The sequence below is a fragment of the Orcinus orca genome, chromosome 16, assembly GCF_937001465.1.
Source record: "Orcinus orca chromosome 16, mOrcOrc1.1, whole genome shotgun sequence".
In the NCBI taxonomy this organism is placed as follows: domain Eukaryota; kingdom Metazoa; phylum Chordata; class Mammalia; order Artiodactyla; family Delphinidae; genus Orcinus; species Orcinus orca.
The window spans coordinates 81,485,928-81,511,149 of NC_064574.1; the positions used below are offsets into that span (position 1 = coordinate 81,485,928).

At 44.3% G+C, this 25,222-nt stretch overlaps 1 protein-coding gene across 9 annotated transcripts in view; it reads right to left on the reverse strand.

Annotated features, from left to right (window-relative positions):
- Nucleotides 1-447: 447 nt before the first annotated feature.
- The window catches only part of ZKSCAN1 (zinc finger with KRAB and SCAN domains 1), a 38,619-nt gene continuing 13,844 nt past the window's right edge, over nt 448-25,222 (reverse strand). For 2 of the 9 annotated variants that reach the window (XM_004268899.3, XM_033426547.2), the window contains exon 6: nt 17,951-25,049. In XM_004268899.3, coding sequence (XP_004268947.3) covers nt 24,154-25,049 — 896 coding nt within the window. In that variant the 3' untranslated portion in view covers nt 17,951-24,153. The other 7 variants (XM_004268902.3, XM_033426552.2, XM_033426551.2 and 4 more) reach the window with 7 other exon arrangements.

The window sequence follows — 25,222 nt, forward strand, 5'->3', positions numbered from 1 at the left end:
AGGTAACAGGAGGACCAACTGGCCAAAAGCCATACCTTAAATCAAAGAGTTTGCAGTCACAGGGAAAAAAACAGGATGGATTTAAGGTAATCATATTGTGTATTATTGGCTTCTGGAATTTAGTAGGAAGCTTCTCAAGGAGTCAGATTTTCACAGACTTCGGCAGAGACACGAGTATGCATGCCCCAAAAGCATGAGGCTGACAAAATGTTCCCAAATGCTGGAAAAACGTGTTCTGTACGCAGGAAAAGCACGATGAAGACTAAGCTGCAGCTACCCTGCACACCCTGCTGCAATTTCCTCACACACACACTCACAACCACTGAAAGTTCTATTTACCCCAAATCCAAATTTTCCAAAAGCAAAACCAGTAGGAAGTTTCATCTCTAGAATAGTGTTGAATAACTAACATACAATTTTTTAATAAAATAGTCCTGAGGCATCACAAGATGTTTTAAGTTTATTCTGAATCGGATTAAACTGTGTTCAACATGGCTCATTTCTTTACAAATCATAATTCTTGAATATATGTTAAAACAGTTAAACAGTTTTAATGTTTCCCCCTTAATTATACCAGATACACAGCACTTTAACTATACAAAAGGCAATGTCCGCATGGTTTATGGGACTTGAAGTGCGGTGAGGGGACCCTGCTGCAGCCAGCAGGCAAGGTGAGGAACCCGCCGTGTCCCCGCCTGAGCTCTCACTGTCCCCTCGACGTCGAGTGAAACGAAATCTACCCCCGAGTTTACATTGCAATTACTGGGCTTCCTCCCTAGCATTCACGTTCTGAAGTTAAAAAAACAAAAACCATCAAGAGAGCATACCTGACAGTTAAGGCCCTTCTCCCTCTGCAGTGTGGACCCTCTGATGTTTGGAAAGATTGGACTTACTACAGAAGGTTTTCCCACAATTATTACACCAATAGGGCTTTTCCCCGGTATGGATTCTATGGTGTTTATTAAAATTGGAGCTGTGGTTGAAGGCTTTCCCACACTCCTTACATTTATATGGCTTCTCTCCAGTGTGGAGTCTCTGGTGAGAACTAAGACCCGCGTGCTGACTAAAGCTCTTCCCACACTCGTTACACTGATACGGCTTCTCCCCAGTGTGTATTCGATAGTGTCGAATGAGGCTGCCTTTCCCGCTGAAGGCTTTGCCGCAATCTTTACACTGGTAAGGAGCCTCTTCAGTGTGCATTCGCTGATGCTTAAGGAGGTCCGAGCTCTGACCGAAGGCTTTTCCACACTTACAGTCATAGGGCCGGTCCACCAAGTGTGTTCTGTAGTGAAGGGTCAGGTTGGAGCTGTGGCTGAAAGCTTTCCCACATTTGGTGCACACATACGGTTTCTCCCCAGTGTGTGTTCTCCGGTGTTTAGTGAGATTTGAGCTATTACTAAAGGCTTTCCCACACTCAGCACATATGTAACGTCTCTCTGCTGGGGCAGGTTTAGTCATTACTTCTCTACCTTTTGAGGGACCTTTGTCTTGGAGAGGAATTTTTGTTCCTCTTCCCTTTTCCAGGTTAACCCACTGCCTTTCTAACCTGGCCTCACATTTGTTGGCAATAATCATGGGAATAGAATCCCTTCTGAATCCTTCTGCGTGAAATTCTTCAGAACTTTCCTGCTTATCTGTTGATTCCTCATTCTGGGTGTTCGACTTACGATCTGAAACAGTAAGTAGAATAAGGACATGTCAGTTGTTTCCTGTCCTGAGAAGAAACTGTTAAATGAGAAATAGAATCACCAGGTGACACTGATGGATTCTAAGGGGTAACCAAATATTGCTCTATGAAGTTACAGTATCACACTAATACAAATAAGTCATTATCAGATCTAGTTTACGATGCCAAACTTTCATGCAAGCCCCCTGCCAGAAGCTATCATGGTATGAGAAGTACATGGTGTTCTCTGCCAGGAGAACTTCGGGTATAGAGGGCAATTAGGCAAAACCAAGCATACTGAGACAGCAGCAAAGGAGCTGGGTGATGCTCAGGTAGAAAGAAAGAAGAAAGACTGTGGAAGGGTCAAAGTCGATAAAGGAAAATAAAAAGGATAATTAAGGGAGAAGAGGCTAGTGGCAAACTCACAAAATACTTATTCTCACAAAAGCTGAATATAAAAGCAATAAAAGAGAACGTTTGGTCCACTTATAATCATTCTAGTCCCAGATCGTTACTAATTTGAATGACAGTACTTAACTCCCATGAGGGTTTAACTCTCATCATTTCACCTACATTGGCTATGTCTTATCATTCTCTTAGTTATAAAGTAACTGTCAAAATCAGACTGAAGCAGTTTAGCTTTTTTAGAGCACTTCACGAGGCAGTCACACCTCTTAAAAGTCCACCTAGGGTTTCCCTGGTGGCGCAGTGGTTGAGAGTCCGTCTGCCGATGCAGGGGACACGGGTTCGTGCCCCGGTCCGGGAAGATCCCACATGCCGCGGAGCGGCTGGGCCCATGAGCCATGGCCGCTGAGCCTGTGCGTCCGGAGCCTGTGCTCAGCAACGGGAGAGGCCACAACAGTGAGAGGCCCGTGTACCGCAAAAAAAAAAAAAAAAATCCACCTAACCATCCACATACACAGAAAAAGGGAGTAAGAGAAATTCACACTGAAAAATGGGCTCCCTTTGAGAACTGTCATCCCTCCGCAAGTCCAGAAGCCTCAGTCAACAAGGTACTTTCCTCTAAGCCACTTTCTCCTCGTCCCTGTCTCTCTCTCCACCCACCATCTATTTCCCTCCTCTGCTACCAGCTGCTTCTAGGCTCACCCCCTCCTCACTGTCCACTGCTGACTGAAGCAGCAGCTAAAATCCCTTTCAGTCCCTATGATGAGCAGTCACTTGGCTACACGTACAGATTTCCCTTCAAGTTGCCATGAACTATGTGTGGGAAGTCAATAACTTAAGAAAAGTTAAACATTTTAAATAGCTTAATGAGGCATAAGTTGAAAAAGAAATTACCAGGACCATTTCTGCATAATCCCGAACTGATCACAGCAGGTTCACTAAGTCATTAACAAATGAACCAGCACCACCTCTTACTGATTCATTCAAGCTGTCCTCGCTTCCATGAATAGTCCCCTTACTAAACTCACTTCAACTCTCCCTTTACGAGCGTGTCATCTGTTCCCACGCCAGGACTGACTGAGACACACCTGAGGGAGGAAAGGAACTCATTCTGCCTTGTCAGCCAGACCAGTTGAGTCAGCCTAGGGGGGCCACCTCAAAACCAGGAATTAGGACGAGTGTTTCTTCAACCACAAAGGTCCGGGCACCGAGTGGGGGCCCGACAGATGGTCCTACCTTGAATCTTTGTCAGCTCTGGAGTGAAGTCCTCCTCTTCACCAGTCTCTTGGATGTAGAGGGGCCCCCAAGACTCGTATTTGTAACTGGTCTCCACAGACCGTGGCTGCGGGCTGCTCAGGGATTCCTCCACTGTTCCTGAGGATGCCATCTTCTCCCACCACTGTTTCTGTTCACTGGGAGGCGGTGAGGCCTAGAGACAATTAGGAATGGCTGGGTCTGTGCACAGCTCACTTTAAGAACCAGAACAAAAGAAAACCTCAGGACAGCTATGTAGAACCTCTAGGAAAGAGAAAAGCATCCATCCCATTCAACTCCCAAGGGTAATTCCCTAATTCCATATAGGACAGCAGAAGAAAAATAGGAGGAAACATGGTCTAACTCAGCGGAAGGTCCATTCAGTTATTCTCAATGTGTGAACAAACCCGCTCCTGCCTGGACTGCTACGCTTCCGACCTCACAGAGTAAAAGGTCTCCCCAGCCTACCTGCTGTGCTGGCTCATCCAGCTCTCGCTCCAGATCTTCCAGGAGAGTGACGGCCTCTTCAGCGCTCTCCGGGCAGTGCTCCTGCACCCAGGCCTGGAGCTCCTGGGGCAGGATGGTCAGGAACTGCTCCAGCACCAGCAGCTCCAGGATCTGCTCCTTGGTGTGAATCTCAGGCCGCAGCCACTCACAGCAGAGCACCCGGAGCTGGCTGAGGGCCTCCCGAGGGCCAGGGGTGTCATGGTACCCAAACTGCCTGAAGCGCTGGCGGAATGTCTCCAAGCTGGGAAGGCGCTTCCCTTTCTCCTCCTCCTCGACCTTCACAATCACAGGCCCCTGCTCTTGTGGAGTTCTAGGGCCCAGAACTGTGGCCATGCCCAGTACCTTGGTCATCATATAGGTACTCCAGAAACAGTGTCACTAAAATGGGGCTCTGTGTAGCAGGAGTACTGGTTCCTTTGGGTTTCTGGTTCTTTAGGGCTACACGTTAAACCTATGAAAATATGGTTACCATAAAATTACCAAAAGAAAAAGTATGTATGCTTTTTGGTCTTTATAGCCACACCTTTAGCACAGGAAATTGTGGAAATTATGGCCATCGTAAAACTACCATATAACAATGACTGTCAAATATCTTTCTGGAGTCAGCTCAGGATATCCTATTTTGATTTGACTTTGCCTCCACTCTCTGAAAAAGTGCACTGTGGCTCAACCCCGCTCCTGCATATATGTCTGAAGAAAACGAAAACACTAATTCAAAAATATACATGCACCCCAATGTTCATAGCAGCATTATTTACAATTACCAAAATATGACAGCAATCTAAGTGTCCATCAACAGATAAACAGATAAAGAAGATGTGGGGGGTGTACGTGTACACACACACACACACAAAATGGTATACCAGTCAGCCATAAAAAAGAGTGAAATTTTGCCATCTGCGACAACATGGATGGACTTGGAGGATATTATGTTTAGTGAAAAGTCAGAAAAAGAAAGACAAATACTGTATATTGTCACTTATATGCTAAACCTAAAAAATAAAAAAAACTAGTGAATATAATAAAAAAGAAACAGACTCACAGATACAGAGAACAAACCAGTGGTGGTTACCAGTAGGGTGAGAGAATGGGGGAGGGGCGATATAGGGCTGGAAATTAAGAGGTTCAATCCACTATGTATAAAAGAAATAAGCTACAAGGATATACTGCACAGCAGAGGGAATATAGCCAATATTTTATAATAACTATAAGTGGAGTATAATCTTTAAAAATTGTGAATCACTATGTTGTACACTTGTAACTTATATAATATTGCACATCAACTATACCTCGATTTGGGAAAAAAAAAAAAGCACTGTGATGTAAGCTTAAAACTAAATTTAAATTAACTTTGCTCCAAAAACTGTTTCAGAATCTTACAATTCCTGAGATCTCAACAGGCCATCTACTGGCCAAATGAAGTCTGTCTAAACCTACAACTTTTAGCTTCAGCATTAAAAATTTACTAGTCAAATGACAGGCTAGTTAGCATAACCAGGAATCATGTTAGAAGCCTGGAATTAACTAGCATATTTTTAAATGACTGAGCATAGCTAGTGATGTAATTTGAGCTTCACTTGACCCATTTTAAGCAGGGCATACTCTTGTTTTAAAATGCCATTTATGTTTAGCTTTCACAGAAAGACCAGTGGAATGACAAGAGATTAGACTAAAAGTAACCTATGTTCTTTCAGAGGTATTTCTTTTGATGAGACACATACTGCTGAGAGGAAACTGAAGGGAAAAATTAAACCACAATAGACAATACAAAAGATGTTTAAGAGTACTTTTTCTTTTAAATTTTAAATATTATATATATTTGTCAGCTGATACATTAGAACACTGAAAACATCTATAGTAAATATAATTACTTCCATTTTCTTCATATGCCAAAAAAGTGAAATCCACTCACTCAACATTTGCTGAATACCTGCCATGGGCTCGATGCTAGGACTGCAGGGATGCCTAAAACAGATACACGCCTACTCTCACACAGCTTTCAAGTTGTGGGGGAGATGGAAAAGAAGTGAGTAAACAGACAACAGAATCAGTCTATCATTCTTGGCATTCATTAAATATAGTACTCTGAAAGAAAACTACATAAGTTAATTAATCTTACACACTTGTGACTGGCCTTCCTGATGAGCATGTTTTCAAACTCTAAGCAGCACCTTTCCTGTCACATAGGTGTTCCCATACTGAATTTGAATAATCTAGACCAAGAAAACTCCAGCAGTCTCAAGAAAGAGCCAAACACGTAAAAAAATCTATGTGGGTGTTCATTACATGAAATTATATTGATAACAATGGTAGAGAACATAGAAAGGATGTATAAATGGCTTATAAAAGCTGAAGACGAGGGAACAGGAGTTGCAGATAATCTAAAGCTAAGGCAATTAAAAAGTTGAGTATGCCAATTTCTAACATGCGTGTCAATCTCCATGGATCTGGCTTGAGAGCACTTGAAATATCATCTTGCACACACACTCATAATATACACACAATCACAATGAAGGAAAAAGATAAAAACACGAACAGTGATATTTCTGGGTTACAGAATTATGAATGATTTCAATTTTTTAAAGTCTTTTTTTTATTTCCTACATTTTCTATAATGGGTATTATTACTTTTGTAGCCAGAAAATCATAAAATCTCCCAAGGAATCATAAGCAGTTTTTAATAAATAAAATAGATTTTACTTCTAATGCCCAAATTCCATGCCCTTCAAAAAAAGAAACCCAGGAAAACAAAAAAGCAGCAATGCCAGCCCATGCAGAACCTTCCAAAAAAGGTACATTTATGTTACAGCTGTTATATCAGATGTTTAGTTTCACACATTTAGTAAATATGTATTAAAAACATGTATTTTATATGACTCTTCCCCTTTATTTTTGTAATCAATTTTGGTAATTAAAAAAATATAGGAAGTGGGGTTCTAGGAATAAAACCTCAATACGTAACCTTGCTTTTACGAGAAAGTCAATAATTATCAGCTGCTAATTAGTTCAGAACTCTTGGGATGCTAACTGGGACTCCCCTCTACTGTACCCAAATTCTGAAGCATCCTATGAGGTGCCAACAGGTATTCCAACACAGTGGACCAGCATCAGCACTGAACACTCATTTATGCTATCCTCTGCACCCAGTACACTACTGAAGCTCCCAAGTTCAGAATTACTTGAAAACTGAGCGGGGGGTGGGGGGGTGGGAAGCACTGTCATCTAGTCTCTTAAAATAAAGGCATTAGCACCAAAGGCTAAAATAACCTAAATATAGAAGTAGTAGCGCTAGGAGCATTCCTTAGAAATCCTTTCAAGTGGACCTCCTAAGTGTTGTAATAACTTTGTAACATAACTGGTTACAAAATTTCCCACTCTCTTCAGAGGAGGGCACCCCAAGAACAGGAAAGACTGCTCAGCTTCTGGGATCCAGCCTGGGAAACTCTGCAAGACACTAGGAGTTATAACCCAGCACAGGAGGCATTAAACAGTGAGTGTCCTGTATCACGTTCACATGGGATCTGTTCCCAGAAGTTGGCGAGTTCAAACTCACAGATGCCACTATATCACACAATCGCCTTTGCAAAACACATACACAGTCATAATTAAAGAAGAAAGTTTCCCTAGATGTTGCTGCTGGGCAACTGGCTGGGCTGGCTCAATAGCTCAGTGGTTTATTCTAGCACACCAGTTTTGCAGTGCCCACAATTCAAATTCATGCCTCAGCAAGGCCACAGACAAGTGGAGGGCTGGGTGCTTGAAGCCTTCTTCCTAACTGTACTCTCTCTCTTTGGAGAGTTCATCAAGTCATGTGGCTTTAAGTACCATCTATATACTCAACAGCCGCCAATTTATCTGCAGCCTGGACCTCTCTTCTGAACTCCAGACTCACATAACAAACTACCCACTTGACGTTGCCACCAGCATGTCCAGTGGCATCTCAAGCTTAACACGCCTGAAACTGTACTTCCCATCTTTCACCCAAAGCTGCTCATCTTAGTTAATGGCAACTCCACCGTTTTTTCCGGACCAAAAAAACCTGGGGACCCAACTCCTCCTTCACATTCTGCACACAATTCATGAGAAAATCTCTACAACTAAGAGATTCAGAGTTCACTACCTCCAGCACTTGTGTCCCACCAGTCCATCATCTGTTGCCTGTTAAATACAAGTCAGATCACATCATTACTCTGCTCACACCTTTCAAGGCTTTGTGTGTCATACAGATTAAAAGCCAAAATCATCACAAGGCCAACAAGGTCTCAAAGATTTCAGCCCCTGTTGCCTCTCAGATCTCCTTGTCTCTTGTCTGCCTCTAGCAAAGCCAGTATTGGTCATGACCACACTGGTCATGTAGAGTTTGTCTAAAGGTTCATTTAGAGATGCCCTCAAGGTCTTAGCTTTCGAATTTTTAATAAGGTGCTTATAAAATAAAAAAGCATGTGAATAGAAAACAGAGGCTTCATTACTCACACTGTCTTCATCCACAGTGAACTATTTTAAGCTTGCTAGAATGTTTAGCACGAGAGGCCCATCAAGGAAAAGTTCATGGTCTACTACAAGCAGAGGCCTTTGTTCTGTTCCGAGGTTTTTTCCCCCTCTTTTATGCCGATTTCCCAAAGCTTATATGCCCTTATCAAAGTGCCCCAAATCCATTCTAGAACAAGATGAGGCATAAATAAACCAAATTATTACAGTCTAACAATTTAACACGACTTACCAATTAATGCTAGAATGCTTCTGACATACTCATTCTGTACCCGAAAACTCCTACGCAGGCAAACTTGATAATTCATGAGGCACAGATTTCTACTGCTGGACAGTTCTAATTGTTACAGGTTTTCTTTAAACTGCGCCAAATTCTGCATCACTTTTTATCTTCTTTCTTCACTGATCCTAGTTTGGTCCTAGACCAAAACTTACTTTCTCCGTTGTAGGCTTCCAATACCTGAAAACAGTTCTCTTTTCTTCACAGTTCTTTCAATTGCTCCTTATATAAGAAGTTTCCAAGTACCTCACTCACCAGATCACCTTTCTCTTGACAAACTATTTATAAATAAATGGTCCTCTAAAAATGTGTTTCCAAACTGGAGCAGATCCCTGTTACGTGCTTTCTAACCTGAACAAAGCCCTCCCTATTCCCTCCCTTGGAACAGATACTACCCAGGACTTCTGAGGCCCAGTTTCTCACACGAGGTCCCCAACCCCCTCGGGCGAATTCTTATCAATTAGCCTTTAATTCGGACCGCCTACCGAGAGCCAGGGAAAAAGAGAAAGCAGCCCCGCTCAGACTGACGGGCCGTTCGGCTCAGGGAGCGCAGAGAAAAACTGCTCTGGAACACGAAAGAAACCAACTTTCACCTTTTTAAACCCCTGGGGGTGTGCGCGGTGTGGGGGCGGGAATGCTTTCAAGGGAGCAAACGCCTCCGCCGTCTGGGGCTGGGCAGGGACTGGGGGCTCCTCCCACCACCCTCCCAGGACCGGTCTGGGGAGTCCCCACAGGCCACAGCTGCCTAACCCACCCGTATCTCCCCGCACCCTTCGGCGGACACTCCCGTTTCCGCCCGCCACGCGAACCGGGGACCGGGAAGCTTACCGTGAGTAAAATCCGCTGGGGCCGCTGGAACACCTCGACGCGCACCGCCGCCGACGCAGCCGGAAGTGCGTTATAGCCCCGCCCACGGAGAGCTGTGCGGGGCCGCAGAGGCCCCTCTAGGAAGTTGGGAGGTCTTTTTTGGCATCTCGGTGTCTCGGGTACTCGGGAGGCTGAGGAGCGAGAGTTGACTAGTGGAGATGCCCTCGCAACGTGAACAGGCGGGGACCTCTTTCCCATTCCTTCTTTTTTTTAACGAAGGAGGGGTTGACCAGATGAAGTCTTGGCGGTTTTCGCACCCCGCCCCCGACGCCCCGGGCCAAGGAGAGGCGTCGGCTCGGCGCGGCGGCCTCGGTCCTCCTCGTGGACTTCAGAGGCCGGTTCCCCTGTGACCCTCAGGCCGGTCACCGCGTGAGAACTCGGTCCCCATTTATGGACAGAGCCCCACGCTTAGCCCACGAAGCCCGAGATTCAGTTATCACACTCAGATGCCCGGCGGCATCCACCTCAAGTAGCTGTGCCCTTGGGGCTTTGCGGGTTCGAAACTTCCTGGGCAGAAATCTCTGAGGCCGCCTTCCAGAAGCTCCTGATGCTGCAGGACTTTGTACAGAGGTCCTTGCCTACCTTTTCCCCCGCCGCTGTTGCTCAACTGCAGGTTACCGGACTGTAGATTCTCAATGTTTTCGATCTCAGCCCCACCCCATCTGGCCCTCACTGAGTTTGCTTTTGCCTGGTCCCTCAAAAGGCACACATGTTGAGGGACAGCAACGTGCCTGCGCAGGGAATACCGTGTCTGAATGCACCATAAATTTGTAGAGATGAGACGTTTTTCCCTGATGTTTTCTATGATCATTTAAATTAAAAAACAAAATTCAAAGACATACAAAAGATCAACAGTGAATCCCCTATGTACCAACTGACCAGTTTCAACAGTTATCACACAGTCTTGTTTCGTTCATTCCCCCACGCACTGGTCAGACGTCTAAGATGGGCCCCTTCTGGGTGGCAAACGTTAAGAGGAGTGTTCAAAACCCAGTGATCATCTAGAAATGATGAAATCATCAGGAGGTGTGAGCCCTGAACACCATGCCATTCCACCTAGGAGAATCTGGAGAATTTTTCTTACCTTAGGTAGGAGAGGACAAGGGGAGAATGAGAGACAAAGCAGTCTTAGTTTTCAAATTTGTGAAGTGTCATCACTTGAAAATGAAGTTTGTCTTCTGGGGCCCAGAGGACAGAACTAAGAGCAATGAATGGAAATGAAAGAAAAGTTCAATACAAGGAAGGACTTTCTAAGAGAGTTGCTCAAAAACGGCCACTTCCTGCATCATCTTGTGCTGCTTTGAAGTAGGAGAGCCCTGGGAATGGGGAGGACAGGAGTTTTGCAGAGTGAATTTTGGGGCTGGATGACCTACAGCTTGCCCCAGACTCCTGTTAGTTTTTCCCTTCACCTCCAGCCCCAATGGCATTCATTCACCATTACCACTCCCTCCATACACCTCCTCTGAGTACTTACTGTGGGCCGGTACTGTGTTAAGCACTTGGTTTCAATTCTTTATTGCCGCATAAAAAACTACCCCAAAACTTAGTGCCTTAAACACAACAATTATCCTGACTTCTTCTAACTCAGAGGCAGTAAGGGGCTTAAAAATATAGACTCTGAAGAAAGAGCCAAATTTGGATCTTGACTTTCCCACATGTCACTTGTATGACACTGGAGAAGTTACTTACTTTCCTGAGCCCATGTTTCCTGATCTATAAAACAGAGATTTTAATATTTCACAGGGGTACGTATTCTCAGGATTATGTTTCAAAGGATTGATAAATTGAAGATAAATGTGTGTAGCAGATTGTTTCTAAAAATAGTCACAACTCTCATCCCACATGCTCTTTTGCAATGTGGCCAAGAGCTAGATAGAACAGAATCACTCAGGTTGAGGGGGAAACCAGAAACCTCAGAAACCTGCATAGTTCTATGAGCCACACATGTTTCATTGTTGTTTTTGTTGTTGTTTGTTTTTTTGGCCGCACTGTGAGGCTTGCAGGATTGAACCCGCGCCCTCTACAGTGAAAGCTCGGAGTCCTAACCACTGGACCGCCCGGGAATTTCTGAGCCACACATGTATTGATGCCTTGGCAGCGCTCTGTCCAACCTCTTAGACAAAAGGATCTTTGCCGAGTCATGCAACCAGTAAGTTGTGATGTTGAGGCTTAAAGGAGATCCTTCCCGTTCCAAGCCCATTGTTGTTTCTACAGCAAAGGGCCCAGAGTTGCAAAATACTGATGGCAAGAGAGACCTTAGGGAAAAACTGGTTAAGTTCTTGTTTTCAGATGAAGAAACCCACCTGTGCCTGAAGAGGTCAGCTCCGAGGAACACTAGTGAGCTAATTAGTAGCGGAGCTGAGAGTAGAATCCAGATGCTCTAATTCAATCCTGTGTCCTTACTATACCTCAGCAGATTAAAAAGATCAATATGCTCCCATCCAAATCAGACTGTGGTCAAATAAGTTAACTTACATGATCCATTATCATCTATTGATATAACCATGGCCATATGACAAAACCACAAGAGAGCAGACGAAGGAAAAGTTAGCCATTGTGGCTGGTGGCTCTGCATTTCTTCTTCAGAACAGTTTTGACTTACAAGAACCTCATACTCTTCCAATGAATTCATTCAGCAAACACTAACCAAGAACCTACAATGTGTCAGCCATTGGGTTCAGGCACAAGGAGAAAATGAAAAATACACGTAGCTCTTGGCAGATATGTAAACAAATAACTATGGACATGGTCCATAATAATACACGGTCCATGATAATACAGACGAGACCAATAAATGGTGACTAAGTGACGTGTCATCTTGGGGATGCACAATGTGATGTCTCCTAACATGCAAAGCTCTGTGGCAGGGAGTTTATTAGAGGACAGTTCCCGCCTTTTGGAGAATTCTACTTGCTAAAAGTTCTTTCGATTAAAGCAAACATCTAGGGAAATTCCCTGGTGGCGCAGTGGTTAAGAATCCGCCTGCCAATGCAGGGGACACGGGTTCAAGCCCTGGTCCGGGGGGATCCCACATGCCGCGGAGCAACTAAGCCCTTGCACCACAACCACTGAGCCTGCGAGCCACACCTACTGAAGCCCTCGTGCCTAGAGCCCGTGCTCCGCAAAAAGAGAAGCTACTGCAATGAGAAGCCCGCGCACCACAACAAAGGGTAGCCCCGGCTTGCCGCAACTAGAGAAAGCCCACACGCAGCAATGAAGACCCAACGCAGCCAAAAATAAATAAAATAAATAAATTAAAACAAACAAACAAAAAGCAAACATCTGCTTTCTTGTAATTTCAACTCATTGATCCTAGTCTTTTTTTTTTGGCTGCACCACAAGTCTTGTGGAATCTTAGGTCCCCAGCCAGGGATTAAGCCCAGGCCCGCGTCAATGAAAGCGCGGAGTCTTAACCACTGGACCGCCAAGGAAGTCCCACATTGATCCTAGTCTTGATTGATCATTTTCTCTCACAAAATGCATGTAGTTGTTCTTGTCAGCCCTTCAAAATATTTGGAAACTACCATGTGTGACTGTCCCAAAAACCACCTACAACAGTTCTATGATCTTGTCTGAAAGTTGCTTCTGAATCTTGGAATGTGAAGTGTATAATGACCCTCTGAGGGTCCACGGTTCCTCATTTAAATGACCTCCATACTCTCCCACTTAACTTTCTCTGCATTACTCGGTTTTCTTTTGTCTTTTTTTTTTTTAACTGGAGTATAATTGCTTTACAATGTTGTGTTAGTTTCTGCTGTACAACGAAGTCTTTTGTCTTGAAAGATTATTTGGTTTGAAAAAGAAAAAGACCCCACTTTGTAGCAGAGGTCTGGAAAGGGAAGAGCTACGCTAGTTACTGCAGGTCTGGGCTTCCTCCCTCCTCTTCCAGCAGGGTGGTCGTGGTTCTCTCTAAAAAGGTTGCTTTCTGGATCTTCCTCGCTCAGTCTCGCCATCACTTACTTTTGCTGCCATCACTATGCTTGGCCAGCAGAGGGTGATCAAACCTAGGTTTCTTTTAGAATAAGGCAAGCTCCTTACCCATCACAGCTCTGAAAACTTCCCTCTTTTCTTCCCAGAGGGAGTCCACCTGTACAGCCTGTTGGGAAGCTGCAAAGACATTCATTCAGCTAAAGAAAATGAAAAGAGAATAAAGGTGATGTAGTTAGACAACCCCATAGCTTAGAGCTGGAGCGCTGTTGCTAATGTGCCTTGGAGGACTTGAAGATGCAGCTTAATTATCTGGAAAATGGGCATAATAATAACCTGCTCTGAGAACTTTAAAGCATTTGGATCACATGAGAGTGAACTAGCTTTGTAATTACCTGTACCAATAGTAAGGACATTTTCATCTTCAAAACTCTTGGCTACCATACTATTTCTGATCTCCGTTTTAATGTCAGTGCACTGCCCTTCCCCACCGCCCTGCCCTAGGATGTGGCTCTGCCCATCACAGGTCCTTTTTTGTTGCTGTTGTCCTACCCGCTCTGGAGAGGGCCACTTGCCTTCTTAACAAGAGACAGTAAAGTTTCCCGCCAAAGCTTTTACAAGAGCAGGTTGCCGGCTTGTTCCCCGTTGTTGGTGGAAGAACCCAGAAAAAAATTGCATAATCTCTGAGTAGAAGGAGATCACCAAGGGCATCTGGCCCAGCCCTCCCCCTTGCAAAATCCCTTCCTGCCCAGGACCCCTGGGTGTCATACCTGACCTGATTCGATGCAGACACCTGCTCTGGCTGGCTCTGCAATGAGGTTCCTTCTCCCAGCGTCTTCCACTAGGGCCATTCCTTCTGGGTGTGCACCTTGGGCCCTGCAGAACCCTGGGGCCACCAGTCATCTTCTTATCAGGAGTTGTACGGTTATCACAACTCACTAGCACAAGGCAGGCAAGTGTCTTGAGGAAGGGGTGCCTTTTTCTAATTTGTCCAAAGTCCTGGTAACAGCTGGGAAGAGCTGGCTTTACTTATCTGCCTTACTCACTGCTGGACCTCTTTCTTTTTTATTATTCCTGACACCCAGCACATGGCCTGACAATAATGTTTGTTGAAAGGGATTTAGATTGATTTCTTGGAGGCATAAAGAACAAACTGAATGCCTCTTCTACATGACAGGCCTTTAGATACTTGAGGGCAGAGACCAAGTTCTCATGCGTTTTCTCCTCACCAAGCAAAACCCTTTATTGCACACCTGAGGTGGTTTTGGTTTTACCATCCTGCGGTTGGTCTGTCTCTCTTTTAAAATGTGGAGTCCAGACCCAAATGCAGGGCGCACGATGACAGATAATCCAGATGGGGGGAGTCGTGCTAGCACGTGTGTGTTCAAGCATCTGGAGTGGAGGCAGTGCCAAAGACACCTGAGACTTGGAGGCAGTGATGGTGACTACTGGTGAAGGGATGTGCATAGTTTGGGATAAGAAAGGCCTCTTAAACCTGTGCAGTAATGCCCATGACTCCAGAGGAAATACCATTCCCCGGAGGATTTGGAATTGCAAGAGCTGAAGAAGGATTGGGGCAGGGGAAAGAATTGAGTAGGGATTAGTGCAGTTTGAGAGACTCAGAGGCCATGTGAAATTCTGTCCATAACATTGGGGACTGTCACGGGTCCCAAATTTTCACAAAGACCTGATTTCAAGGCAATGTCTTTTAGGGACTCATGGGATGGAGGACACTGCCAGCATGTTTCACTTAAAGAAGGGAGACTTTTGTGAGGGGCAAATTAATATTCAGGAAAGAGTGAGAGGACCATGGAGGAAATAATAGCTAGTATATCTGGAACACATAGGTCAGGCACTGCTGTAGCTGCCTTACATGTAACGGCTCATTTAATGCTTATAACGCTATGTCCATTTTGCTGATGAGGAAACTAAGACACAGCACGTAAGTGGTAGATGAAGGATTTGATCCTGGGCACACTGGCTCCAGTGCCTGCGTGTGTAAACACTATGCTAGGCTGCTCCATAAACGTAGTTGTGGGATCACAGAGGTGGCGTATGCAGGTGGGAGAATAACTGAGCTCAGAAAGGACATGAAGTAGTGGAAAGAACCTGATTGTTGGAGTCAGACACACCTCGCTTTAAATCCAGCTCTGCCACTCATGCACGGGATCAGCTGCTTCACCTTACGGGCCTCAGTGTCCACATCTGTATAATGGGGCAACTGTCTCTACAAAGTTGATGTATGGATTAGAGAAACCTCATGGTTGTTATTATTCAGGACCTGGTGAAGGAGGAAGAGAGAGGAGTTGATGGGCAGTGCAATGCAAACAACTGACAAGGTTTCAAGGAAATGTCAAGTGCTCTAGAAAAGTAAGGGAGAATGAAGACGAGAGAAAGGGCTCTGTCAAGAACACTGGTGACCTCTAATGGTGCCATCTAAGAGGCTGGGATGAGAGCTGAGTTACAAGGGAATTCCTTGGTGGTGCAGTGGTTAGGACTCCATGCTTCCACTGCAAGGGGCAGATCCCTGGGGAACTAAGATCCTGCATGCTGTACAACGTGGCCAAAAAATAAAAAAGAGAATGTTAAAAAAAAAAAAGAACTGAGTTACAGGGGCTTTAAGAGGGAGGATATCAGCGGTGAAGAGATGAAAACAGCAGTTCTGGTCCACGTGGCAGAGGAATTTGGTAGCTAAAAGGAAGGGTCAAAGTCAAACCAAAGATTTGAAAAATTTGCTTTTGCTCCTTAAAGCTACAAGTTTGTGCTTATTTAAATGGAGAACAGGTACTGAGGGGTGAGGAGGAGGCTGGAGGCGCTCGAGAGCAAGGCCACATCCCTCAGAGGCAGCAGGGGAGGGGCTCCAGGGAGCAGGGAGGACCAGACAGCGAGGCATCGAGATGGCCTGAGGCCCCCGGGAGAGCATAACAAGGGGGGTCTACTGAGAAAGGGTGAGGTGAGGCCATGGTGGGCCTGGGAGCTTGGGGAGCAGGGAACACCCGGACAGCGGCCCCAAGACTACGGCAGAGAGGAGGGTAGGCTAGCAGGGGCGAGGGTCATGGAGGGGCCATGTCTGCAGATTTTCCCCGGGCAGCTTTCTGTAACTAAGGCACAGGAATGGAGGGAGGAGGAAGCTACCAGGGTTTGAACTGGACACAGTGAAAGGCTGAGATGCTCTTGGAAGGTAACCTTGACCCTTACGACTCCTGGGGCTCTTGTCTACACTGGGGACGCTGGAGTCTCTGGTCCTCTCCACACCCAGCTGTTAATAAACTCAGGACCAGAATCTCTCACAGGGCCCGTCGTCCACAGCAGTGACCAAGTTCAATAATGCACTGGACTTCTTCCAGCTTCTGTCTACCCTGCTGTTCTCTGAAATCATCTCCTAAAATAAATCAACTGCACACGAGCCCTGACCTCAGGTTCTGCTCTCAGGGAAACTAGGCTAAGATTGTTGGACAGTATAGGGTTTAGTACTACTGAATTAAGATTTGGTTGTGATACCTAAGTAAAAATACATTGCTTTTTCACACGTGCCACTTTTACTTTTTAAAAAATTTGTTTATCTCACCATAGCCCTGGAAAGCAAGTGAGGCAAGGGTTAGTATTCCTTTAGGATAAGGAAACTGAAGAGCAGAGGAAAACAGAACACTTTGCACTTCTCTCTAGTTTCTAAATAGGGTGGAAAAAAATCAATTATTTAAATGAGACAAAGTGAAAAAAATCACATTTTGTTTCAGTAAGTTATGCAAAAACAAGGTTATTAGGTTAGAGTTCATAGTTTGAAGGTCTAAAATATCAACTTTACATATTGCTCCTACTATTAGCATGTTCAATTTTTTAAGTCTCATAAAGTGGTCAAAGGTATGTTTTTGTTATTGGAGTATAGTTGATTTACAATGTTGTTAGTTTCTGCTGTACAGCAAAGCGAATCAGTTATACATATATCAACTTTTTTTTAGCTTCCTTCCCCATACAGGCCATTGTGTTCCCTGTGCTATATGGTAGGTACTTATCAGTTATCTGTTTTATATATAGTAGTGTGTATATGTCAATCCCAGTCTCCAAAGGTTATTTTAATTATTCCATCCTATGAAAAAATTGTTTTGGGGGATCATTAAAAAGCAACTTTAGGGCCTCCCTGGTGGCGCAGTGGTTGGGAGTCCGCCTGCCGATGCAGGGGACGCGGGTTCGTGCCCCAGTCCAGGAAGATCCCACATGCCGCGGCGCGGCTGGCCCCGTGAGCCACGGCCGCTGAGCCTGCGCGTCCAGGTGAGCCATGGCCGCTGAGGCTGCGCGTCCAGAGCCTGTGCTCCACAACGGGAGAGGCCACAACAGTGAGAGGCCCACGTACCTCAAAAAAAAAAAAGCAACTTTATTCCATGGTTTTTCATTGTTGCCAAGAAGCTACCTAAGCGCTTGTGAAATTACCTACAACATGTCATTTGGGTGAGGATTGTGTCAGTTCTAGTTTTTAACTTTGAAATTATACTTTTTTCTTTACCCAAAACACGCATTTTATGCAACCAAGGGCAACAAAAAACAAACATCACAACTACTGCCACCTAGAGATGATAATTTATTGTTTTACCATGATCCTGAAGAGAAACAACATAAAGAGAATATTTATTACAAATCCCCACAATTTCCTTCCCCCACCTCACTACTCTAAAATTTGTCAGACACCATCGGCCTCCTAAAATGGACCATTGACTATAAATGCATTACCAATTTATTTTGCTGCCATTTCTCATGACTGAAACTTTAGTGCTCAATCAAATGACTATTTTCAGTGGAGTTTCCTAGCTTTAAAAAAAACCCTCACTTTTCCTCTAAAATTCCATTATTTACTGAACGAAGCCGTTTTAGAAATGTTAATGAGGATTTTAAATGAACAAATTCAATTTAAAAATCATTCACTGAACATCTACCAAGCATCTGGACGCTTCAAAGACCAGGGAACTGAAAAGGCCAGGTTTAACAGCAATAACTTAATTCTGCGGATATACAAAGACAAGTCAGTTTCTTTTTGTCTAATTTATTCTAAACTAAGAAACTAGGAACTGACAAAACAGGAAAGGTTTGTTTTACCCAGTCTAGATAATAAACAAGACAATGCCTGAGTTAGCTCTCTATATAGATTTAGGGTTATCGTGTTGACCTGGGTGTAATAACCTCTATTTAACTAAAAGTTAATAAAAATATTTATGTTCATGTTAAAATAATTGCTGATTTTGCTTGCATATCCCGCCCCTTGCCCCTAAACTCAGATTTTTAGAAAAAGATTTTCCTGTGTCGTCACAAACCTGCTTCCCCCTGCCCAGCCCTCTCACATAAGAACCCCTGCAACCAGCAGAAGCACCTCTAAATCTAATACGCTTTGTCCTCGCTCGGCGGACTAAAACCTTACTCTGTCAAGTGGCTGAAGTGGGGGTAGGGGGATGAGGAAGGCAGGCGAGCACTGGCCCCCAGCACACGCCCAGCAGTCTCTTCTCTCCCTCCACAGGGCTCCCTCACCACTCTTCTGCAGCTGGGAGTCTGGCCCCTACAACCCTCCCCCCACATTCTCCTTCCTAGCAAACCTGACCTTGTCGGGAGACTAAACAATAGCGACTCGGGCAGCTGCCCCGGTCCCTTCCCTGGACCAAAGGAACTTGAAACCCGCATCTGAAACTGGAATGAAATCCCAGTTTCAGCATCACCTTTCAATCCCTCACAGAACTTACTCTTTGTATCTTAATGCACTCAGCCTGGCTGCTTAATGAGTCCTTGCTGAAGGGAGAAAATTTAATTTTAAGACCAATTAACTTTGCTGATTACTATGTAATTTGAAGTGAGTCATGATTCTTTAGTAAATGGAGGTGAGAATCTCAACGATTAAAAGAAAAACAAAACAAAAAACCTGTTAAAATAACAGCAGACCATTGTTCAGAAGTCAACCTAATGCCCACTCTTTACCTTCCACTGTTTTAGGATAAGAGAAAAACATGAGGTTTGTGGTATCCACTGTTAAACAGAACCAGACAATATGAAACTAAGTTCTCATGTTAAGACATTCTGTATTATGAGATGTCCAAAACAGTTCCCAAACTTTTGTTTGACCTGCAGAATTGGAGATGGCTTACCTCCCTATAACTTCAAGTTTGTTTTACAAAGCTCTGAAAAGTAAAACAGATAATTTCATTTTTAGATATAATAAAAAATTAATTTGAATAGCAAAATAAGTAACTACTTTTCAATGTACAGTAGTGTGTCCATTCTAAAAATGAAACCTAAATGTTAGGGAAACTTTTCAAATAATACTTTTTATTATATTCTCCAGTAGTAGTTGAAATAAAAATCTACTCTAACTTCTAGGAAAAGATCTATTTATACCACTTAATTTCCTTTTCTCTGATTCTACGTTTCACTTTGCAATCTGCAGACCTTCATGTGGTTTCCCAGCTGGGGAACCATAGCCCCCTCATCAGTATTTGAGAAGCTGCGCAGAGTGGGACCCACAAACACATGGCTCCGCTGGTAAGTACTGCTGTCACTGTGTGACTACGTTTTAATACTGTTACTCCAATTCACACGATGACTCTTCCGTGAGGATGGTAGGATGAACCTGGTTAGCTAGCTTTAGATGAGGACGTCGAGACCCTGCAATAAAAGGTGATCAACTCTAGGATAAAAATTAGAAAAAAGTTCTTTCCTAGCTATGAATCGTCACAAGCCCCTCTCCTAATAATCACAGGCCAGGGGAAGTGAGTGGGAGCAAGGAGGGTACACAGGAGACAGCTGAGACAGGAATATTGCAAAATGCTTCTCGAGCCTTCCTGCAATCCCAGGGACTGGATGCCTGTGTGTCTGTTTTTCCAGGGAAGAGCCCATCCTGGTGTTTTCCTATCCCAAGTTTTCTATACACAGAAATTTAAGAGTTAGTGGAGGAAACAGGACTACGCTTCACACCATTGGGTCAAGGTAAGTGGCCCCACTGGCCCTCCCAGGACATGCCCTCTTCTTGATTGACGGGGGCAGACCTTCTTTCTCCCCCGACAAGCTCAGAGAACCCATTCTCCTTGCTTGAAATGGTGATCTGGCAGCTAAGCGGTCAACTTCCTGGTCAACTTCAGGAAGCTGCCGATGTTTCTAGAACTGTTCCATTTTACTGCCCTAGTCGCCCGTCTCTCCTAGCAATTTCACTCATCTCCTAAGCTCTTGACTTGATAAGCACCAAACTATGAAGGTTTTTTTCTCGTTTTCCCCTTCCTCAGTTCTGTGAACTGACTTTTTGTCTATGACCACATCAACTTCTTCACTACTCCAAAACTTTGCTCTTTTGGAGTGATGTGTTCTGTCAAATAGATTAAAATAAAAATACATTATCTGTTTACAGGGAATATACAGAATAACAACAGGGGCTGGAGGTACAAAACACAGACACTGACATTATGGTCATACAAAATATATAGAAGTACCCAACATTAACAATTTTTGTCAGAAGTTGTACATTTTGCTATTTCTTTAGCATTTCCCCACATTTTTTTTTTCTTCTTCTGTGGATCCTCTGGAGTTAAGACTGAGCTTCCTCTGCAGTGTTTCTGAAATTCAATACATGATTGGAACATACTGACGGAATTCATTTTCTGTCCAAAGCAATGAGTGCTACACATGAAAGTTTTCCTCACATATAATATTAATAATGTTTATTTACAGTGTGAGCTTTCTGATGCTAAGGGCTGAGATGTGATTAAAGGCTTTGCCATATTTATCACATTCAAGAGGTTCCTTCCTGGGATGACTTCTCCGACGCCAGGTAAGACCGAATTGTCTTAGGTATCAAACGTGTCAACCTCTCTGTACATATTTAGCACAGTTTCACTTTTATGCCTTTAATAAAATACTAAGTGCCTTCCATATCAAGATGCCTCATACGTCTGTAGTCTTAGGCTTTAGCCTTGCCTGCCAGGATGAAGTAGAAACAAATGCCCCACAACTTTAAGACTTTTACTTCTCTTCCTGGCAAGGTCAAGGTATTTTTTTAAAAACCCCTCAAAAACTTCCACTGGGTCAACTAGCATGCTAACAGTTAACTAGAGTACTTAAACTGTTAACATACTTCAGCCAGTCGAGAACTTTCAAATGACTATCCTGAGCACTAATTTAGATGTCGTAAGCCTTTTGGGCCATGACTCTATTACCCTTTGCACTGAAGAGCTGATAAATGAATGCAATGCAGATGGTTTTAATGAACAGTGGTAGCCGGTTTTCTTCAGAAAACTTGTCTTCAAATAGTTGCTTCAAGGAGTCCATCTGCTGAAGATCTGGAGCAACGCCCATGGCCATCCCACAGTCAGTACGATGTCCCAGGAAACGGGAATTAAATGTGGGGCACAGGTTATAGTTAACTTCCATTAAAAAGAAATGATGGCTGAATCATGTCCGCATAAAAAAGCCAATGTGGGTGGACTTGACCAGTGTTCTTTCCCTCTTCACAACAGTCGGTGCTTCGATCGGTGTCTGGAGTTAAGCACCTCACTGCTTTCAGTTGCTTCCTGGCAGCAAAAGTCTTTGCTCAAAAGCATCAGCAGTTTTCTATACGACCACCACTATGTCTCACTCTTTGAAGAAAATTCCTAAAAGCATTTCTTCTACCTTCCCTTACTATAAAAAGCTATTTAGGTGTGCTCTTCTGGAGTATCTCTCCTGTTTTTCTTAAATTGGATGGACAGAATACTCTGGTCACCAGCTGACTTCCTTAAAGTTCCCCCAGGCAACACTGATGCAACTGCTTAGGAGCTACTGGGAGGCTGGAAGTTGCTCCAAGTTATAGAGAGAGGCCAGAGAAAAAGTGCTGTTTGGCCCGGAGCTGAGGCCACAGCTGCCCCCACCTCCATGGTTCCCCGTGAAGTGACACTGTCTCACAGGCTTGGGTTGCTGGCTAGCAAACCAGTGACGAGTGACAGTTTTAGTTCTTGACGGAAAATCTCAAACTCTATGTGAGGGGTCTCCCATTATGGGGCTAGTCTTCAGGTGTCTTCTTAGTCTGTTTCTAAGTCCCTGCAGGGCTGTCTACAATCATTTGCATGCTCTCACGAGCAGTTATCTCTACCCAAGGCCCTGATGACTTCCTATGTGACCCATGCTGCTTGGGTCTCTTGTGTGTGCATCTGAAAATGGTCTGTCGCTGGCTTCCACGCAGAAGCTAATGCATCATTCTGCATAGATGATGGGAAAGATCAAAGTTTCATAACCTCACCTCAGTCTCTAGTGATGAAAAACAGAAAAGACATTGTGCGGTATGACTACAATACGACAAGCCACATCTTAGCACATTGGTGAGCTTCTCAGAGCAACGGACATTTAGTAATTGCCAACTAACAATCTCAAATGTCTTTTAGAAGTTTCTGGAAGGTGTGGGAAAAAAAATGCTCCCTCCAATGTTCCTTTTTCTGAAAAGCAACAGAAATCACATCTTTTGAACTTTAAAGTTACAAATGATTCAGAAAGTGCCCAAATCATCACGTTGTTCAGCAGCTGACTGAAGAAATTCTGGTTAAGATCTTTGCCATCTTTGCTTTAGTAAGTGTTCACATTGTTAAGATGACGGATGACAACAAAGTCGTTTGACATTTCATGGTATTTACTCTGATCCGTGTCTAGATAGTCTATGCTGGCAGCTGACCAGCACCCTTCGTTTATATTTAGGACAAAAATAGCATGCGACCCTAGAGCTTTAGCCACGCCTCGGGCTCACAAGCTGGGCCACGCTACCGTATTTCAGGTACTCGTGACTCACAGGCCTTGTCATGAATGTACAAATCCTGCTAGAAGTCAGGCCTAATGAGCACTTCTCATGTGGTCAGCACTGTGTCCAGGGCTGTCGGGGATATAAATATATCCCCCGACGAGAGAAGCATCTCTTTTGGGGAGTGATGAAAACTTTCACACACGAACAACAAAAGATTCAAAGACAGTATGCAATCAAGTGCTAACCTGTGGAGAAACGCAGTTAGGAGTGCGATAGTGCTTTAGGGAATTCGGGGATTTCGCGAAGGGAGAGAAGTGTTTTGAATCACGGTTGCCATTTCAGTAAGATTTATCTCAGTTATGAGGAGGGAACCATCTACATCTGCAGCCGTCCTTTGGAACTGTAGACTGGTGCGCATGCCCTCTCTTTCAGGAAGAGATAGAAATCTTTGGTTTGATACTGACAGTGCAGTCCTAGATTTCTATAGCTTTGGTAGGCTACCAGCGACTGTACAGAACTTACCGTATATATACAACTAGTTTTGAGCAGCATGTGCCGATGTAGTTTTTGTTCAAACTGTCCCTCTTTTTTGAGAAATAAGGTTCAGCAAGACGTTGGCCAAGTAGGGCGTGTTTGCGGCAAGCAGGTTTTGAACCTCAGTGTCATTTTCACAGAGCCGATCTTAGTCTTTCAATTATGTACTGTGGTTGCGGAGAGTTCAAGAGCGCCTTAAAGGTCTCCTCATTACTGAAAAGCTTGACATTTTCCTGTGTGTGTGCTTCTATCCTGTGTGGAAATAGCATGTGGATTATCCATCCCTATGACTAGCATTTTCCTGCAGGGGCTGTGGAAGAATTACATGCCCACAGACTAGGCAAAGGCAGAACACTGCTGATGTACCTGTAAGGATCCATAAGTGTGATTTTTTTTTTAACCTACTGAGGCCTTTTTTTCCCCCTCCATGGGCACACATCTCTGAAATAATTTTAGAAACGAAAAGGGGAAATGGCTTATTGACAAATTCTCGCTTTACACACAGCTTTTCAGGAATGCTCCGAAAGCATCGAGGGAGGCAGGGCTGTACTCAGAGGCTCGCTCTCTGGTGTGGATTCTGTGATGCAGAGTGAGGGTCGAGCTCCGGGTGAAGGCCTTGCCGCACTTCGTGCACTTATAGGGCTTTTCTCGGGTGTGAATTCTCCGATGCAAAATAAGGTATGAGTTTCGGTTGAAAGCTTTTCCACATTCACTACATTCATAGGGCTTTTCCCCCGTGTGGATTCTCTGATGCTTAGTGAGGTCTGAGCTCTGGCTGAAGGCCTTCCCACACTCGTTACATTCGTAGGGTTTCTCCCCAGAGTGGATCCGCTGATGCAGAATGAGATTTGAACTGTGACTGAAGGCTTTGCCACACTCGTTACATTCATGAGGCTTCTCTCCTGTGTGGATTCGCTGATGCAGGACAAGGTTTGAGTTAAGACTGAAGGCTTTCCCACACTCACTACATTCATAGGGCTTTTCTCCAGTGTGGATTATTTTATGGCGAATAAGGCTTGAACTCCTTGTGAAGCATTTACCACATTCATCACATCTGTGGGACTTCGCTCCTGTCGGAACTTCTTCAGGGGTGTTGAAGTTTGAGCTCAGACTGAAACTTCTCCCCAGTCCTTTACCCTTTTCCCTTGGACCTCGCTCTCCTGTGCTGGGGTTTTTTTTTTCCTTGACTGTAGCTGGCCCTGGATCTCTCTTTTCTTTTCCAGTTTTCTCCTCAGGGTTTCTCTGCTGCCTTTCTACTACTCTGCCCTGCTGGTCACGTTTTTCTCCAAAATCTTTCTGGAATTTTCCTGTGGTCTCCCCATGTGATGCTGAGTCTTCTGCAATTTCAGCCTTTGAGGTGGACTCCTCATTCTCATTCCTGTTTTCACAACCTGACACAATAAATAAAAAATACAAATAGCATCTTTTTCTTTTGAATATGTGGGTTACTCAAGTGACACTGTTTTCCAGGAAGCTTCTACCTGCCTGCAAAATGACCTCACAATATTAACTGGAGATAAAATAGTAGGGAAAAAAGGGAAAAAACCTAGGGACAACAGGGAGT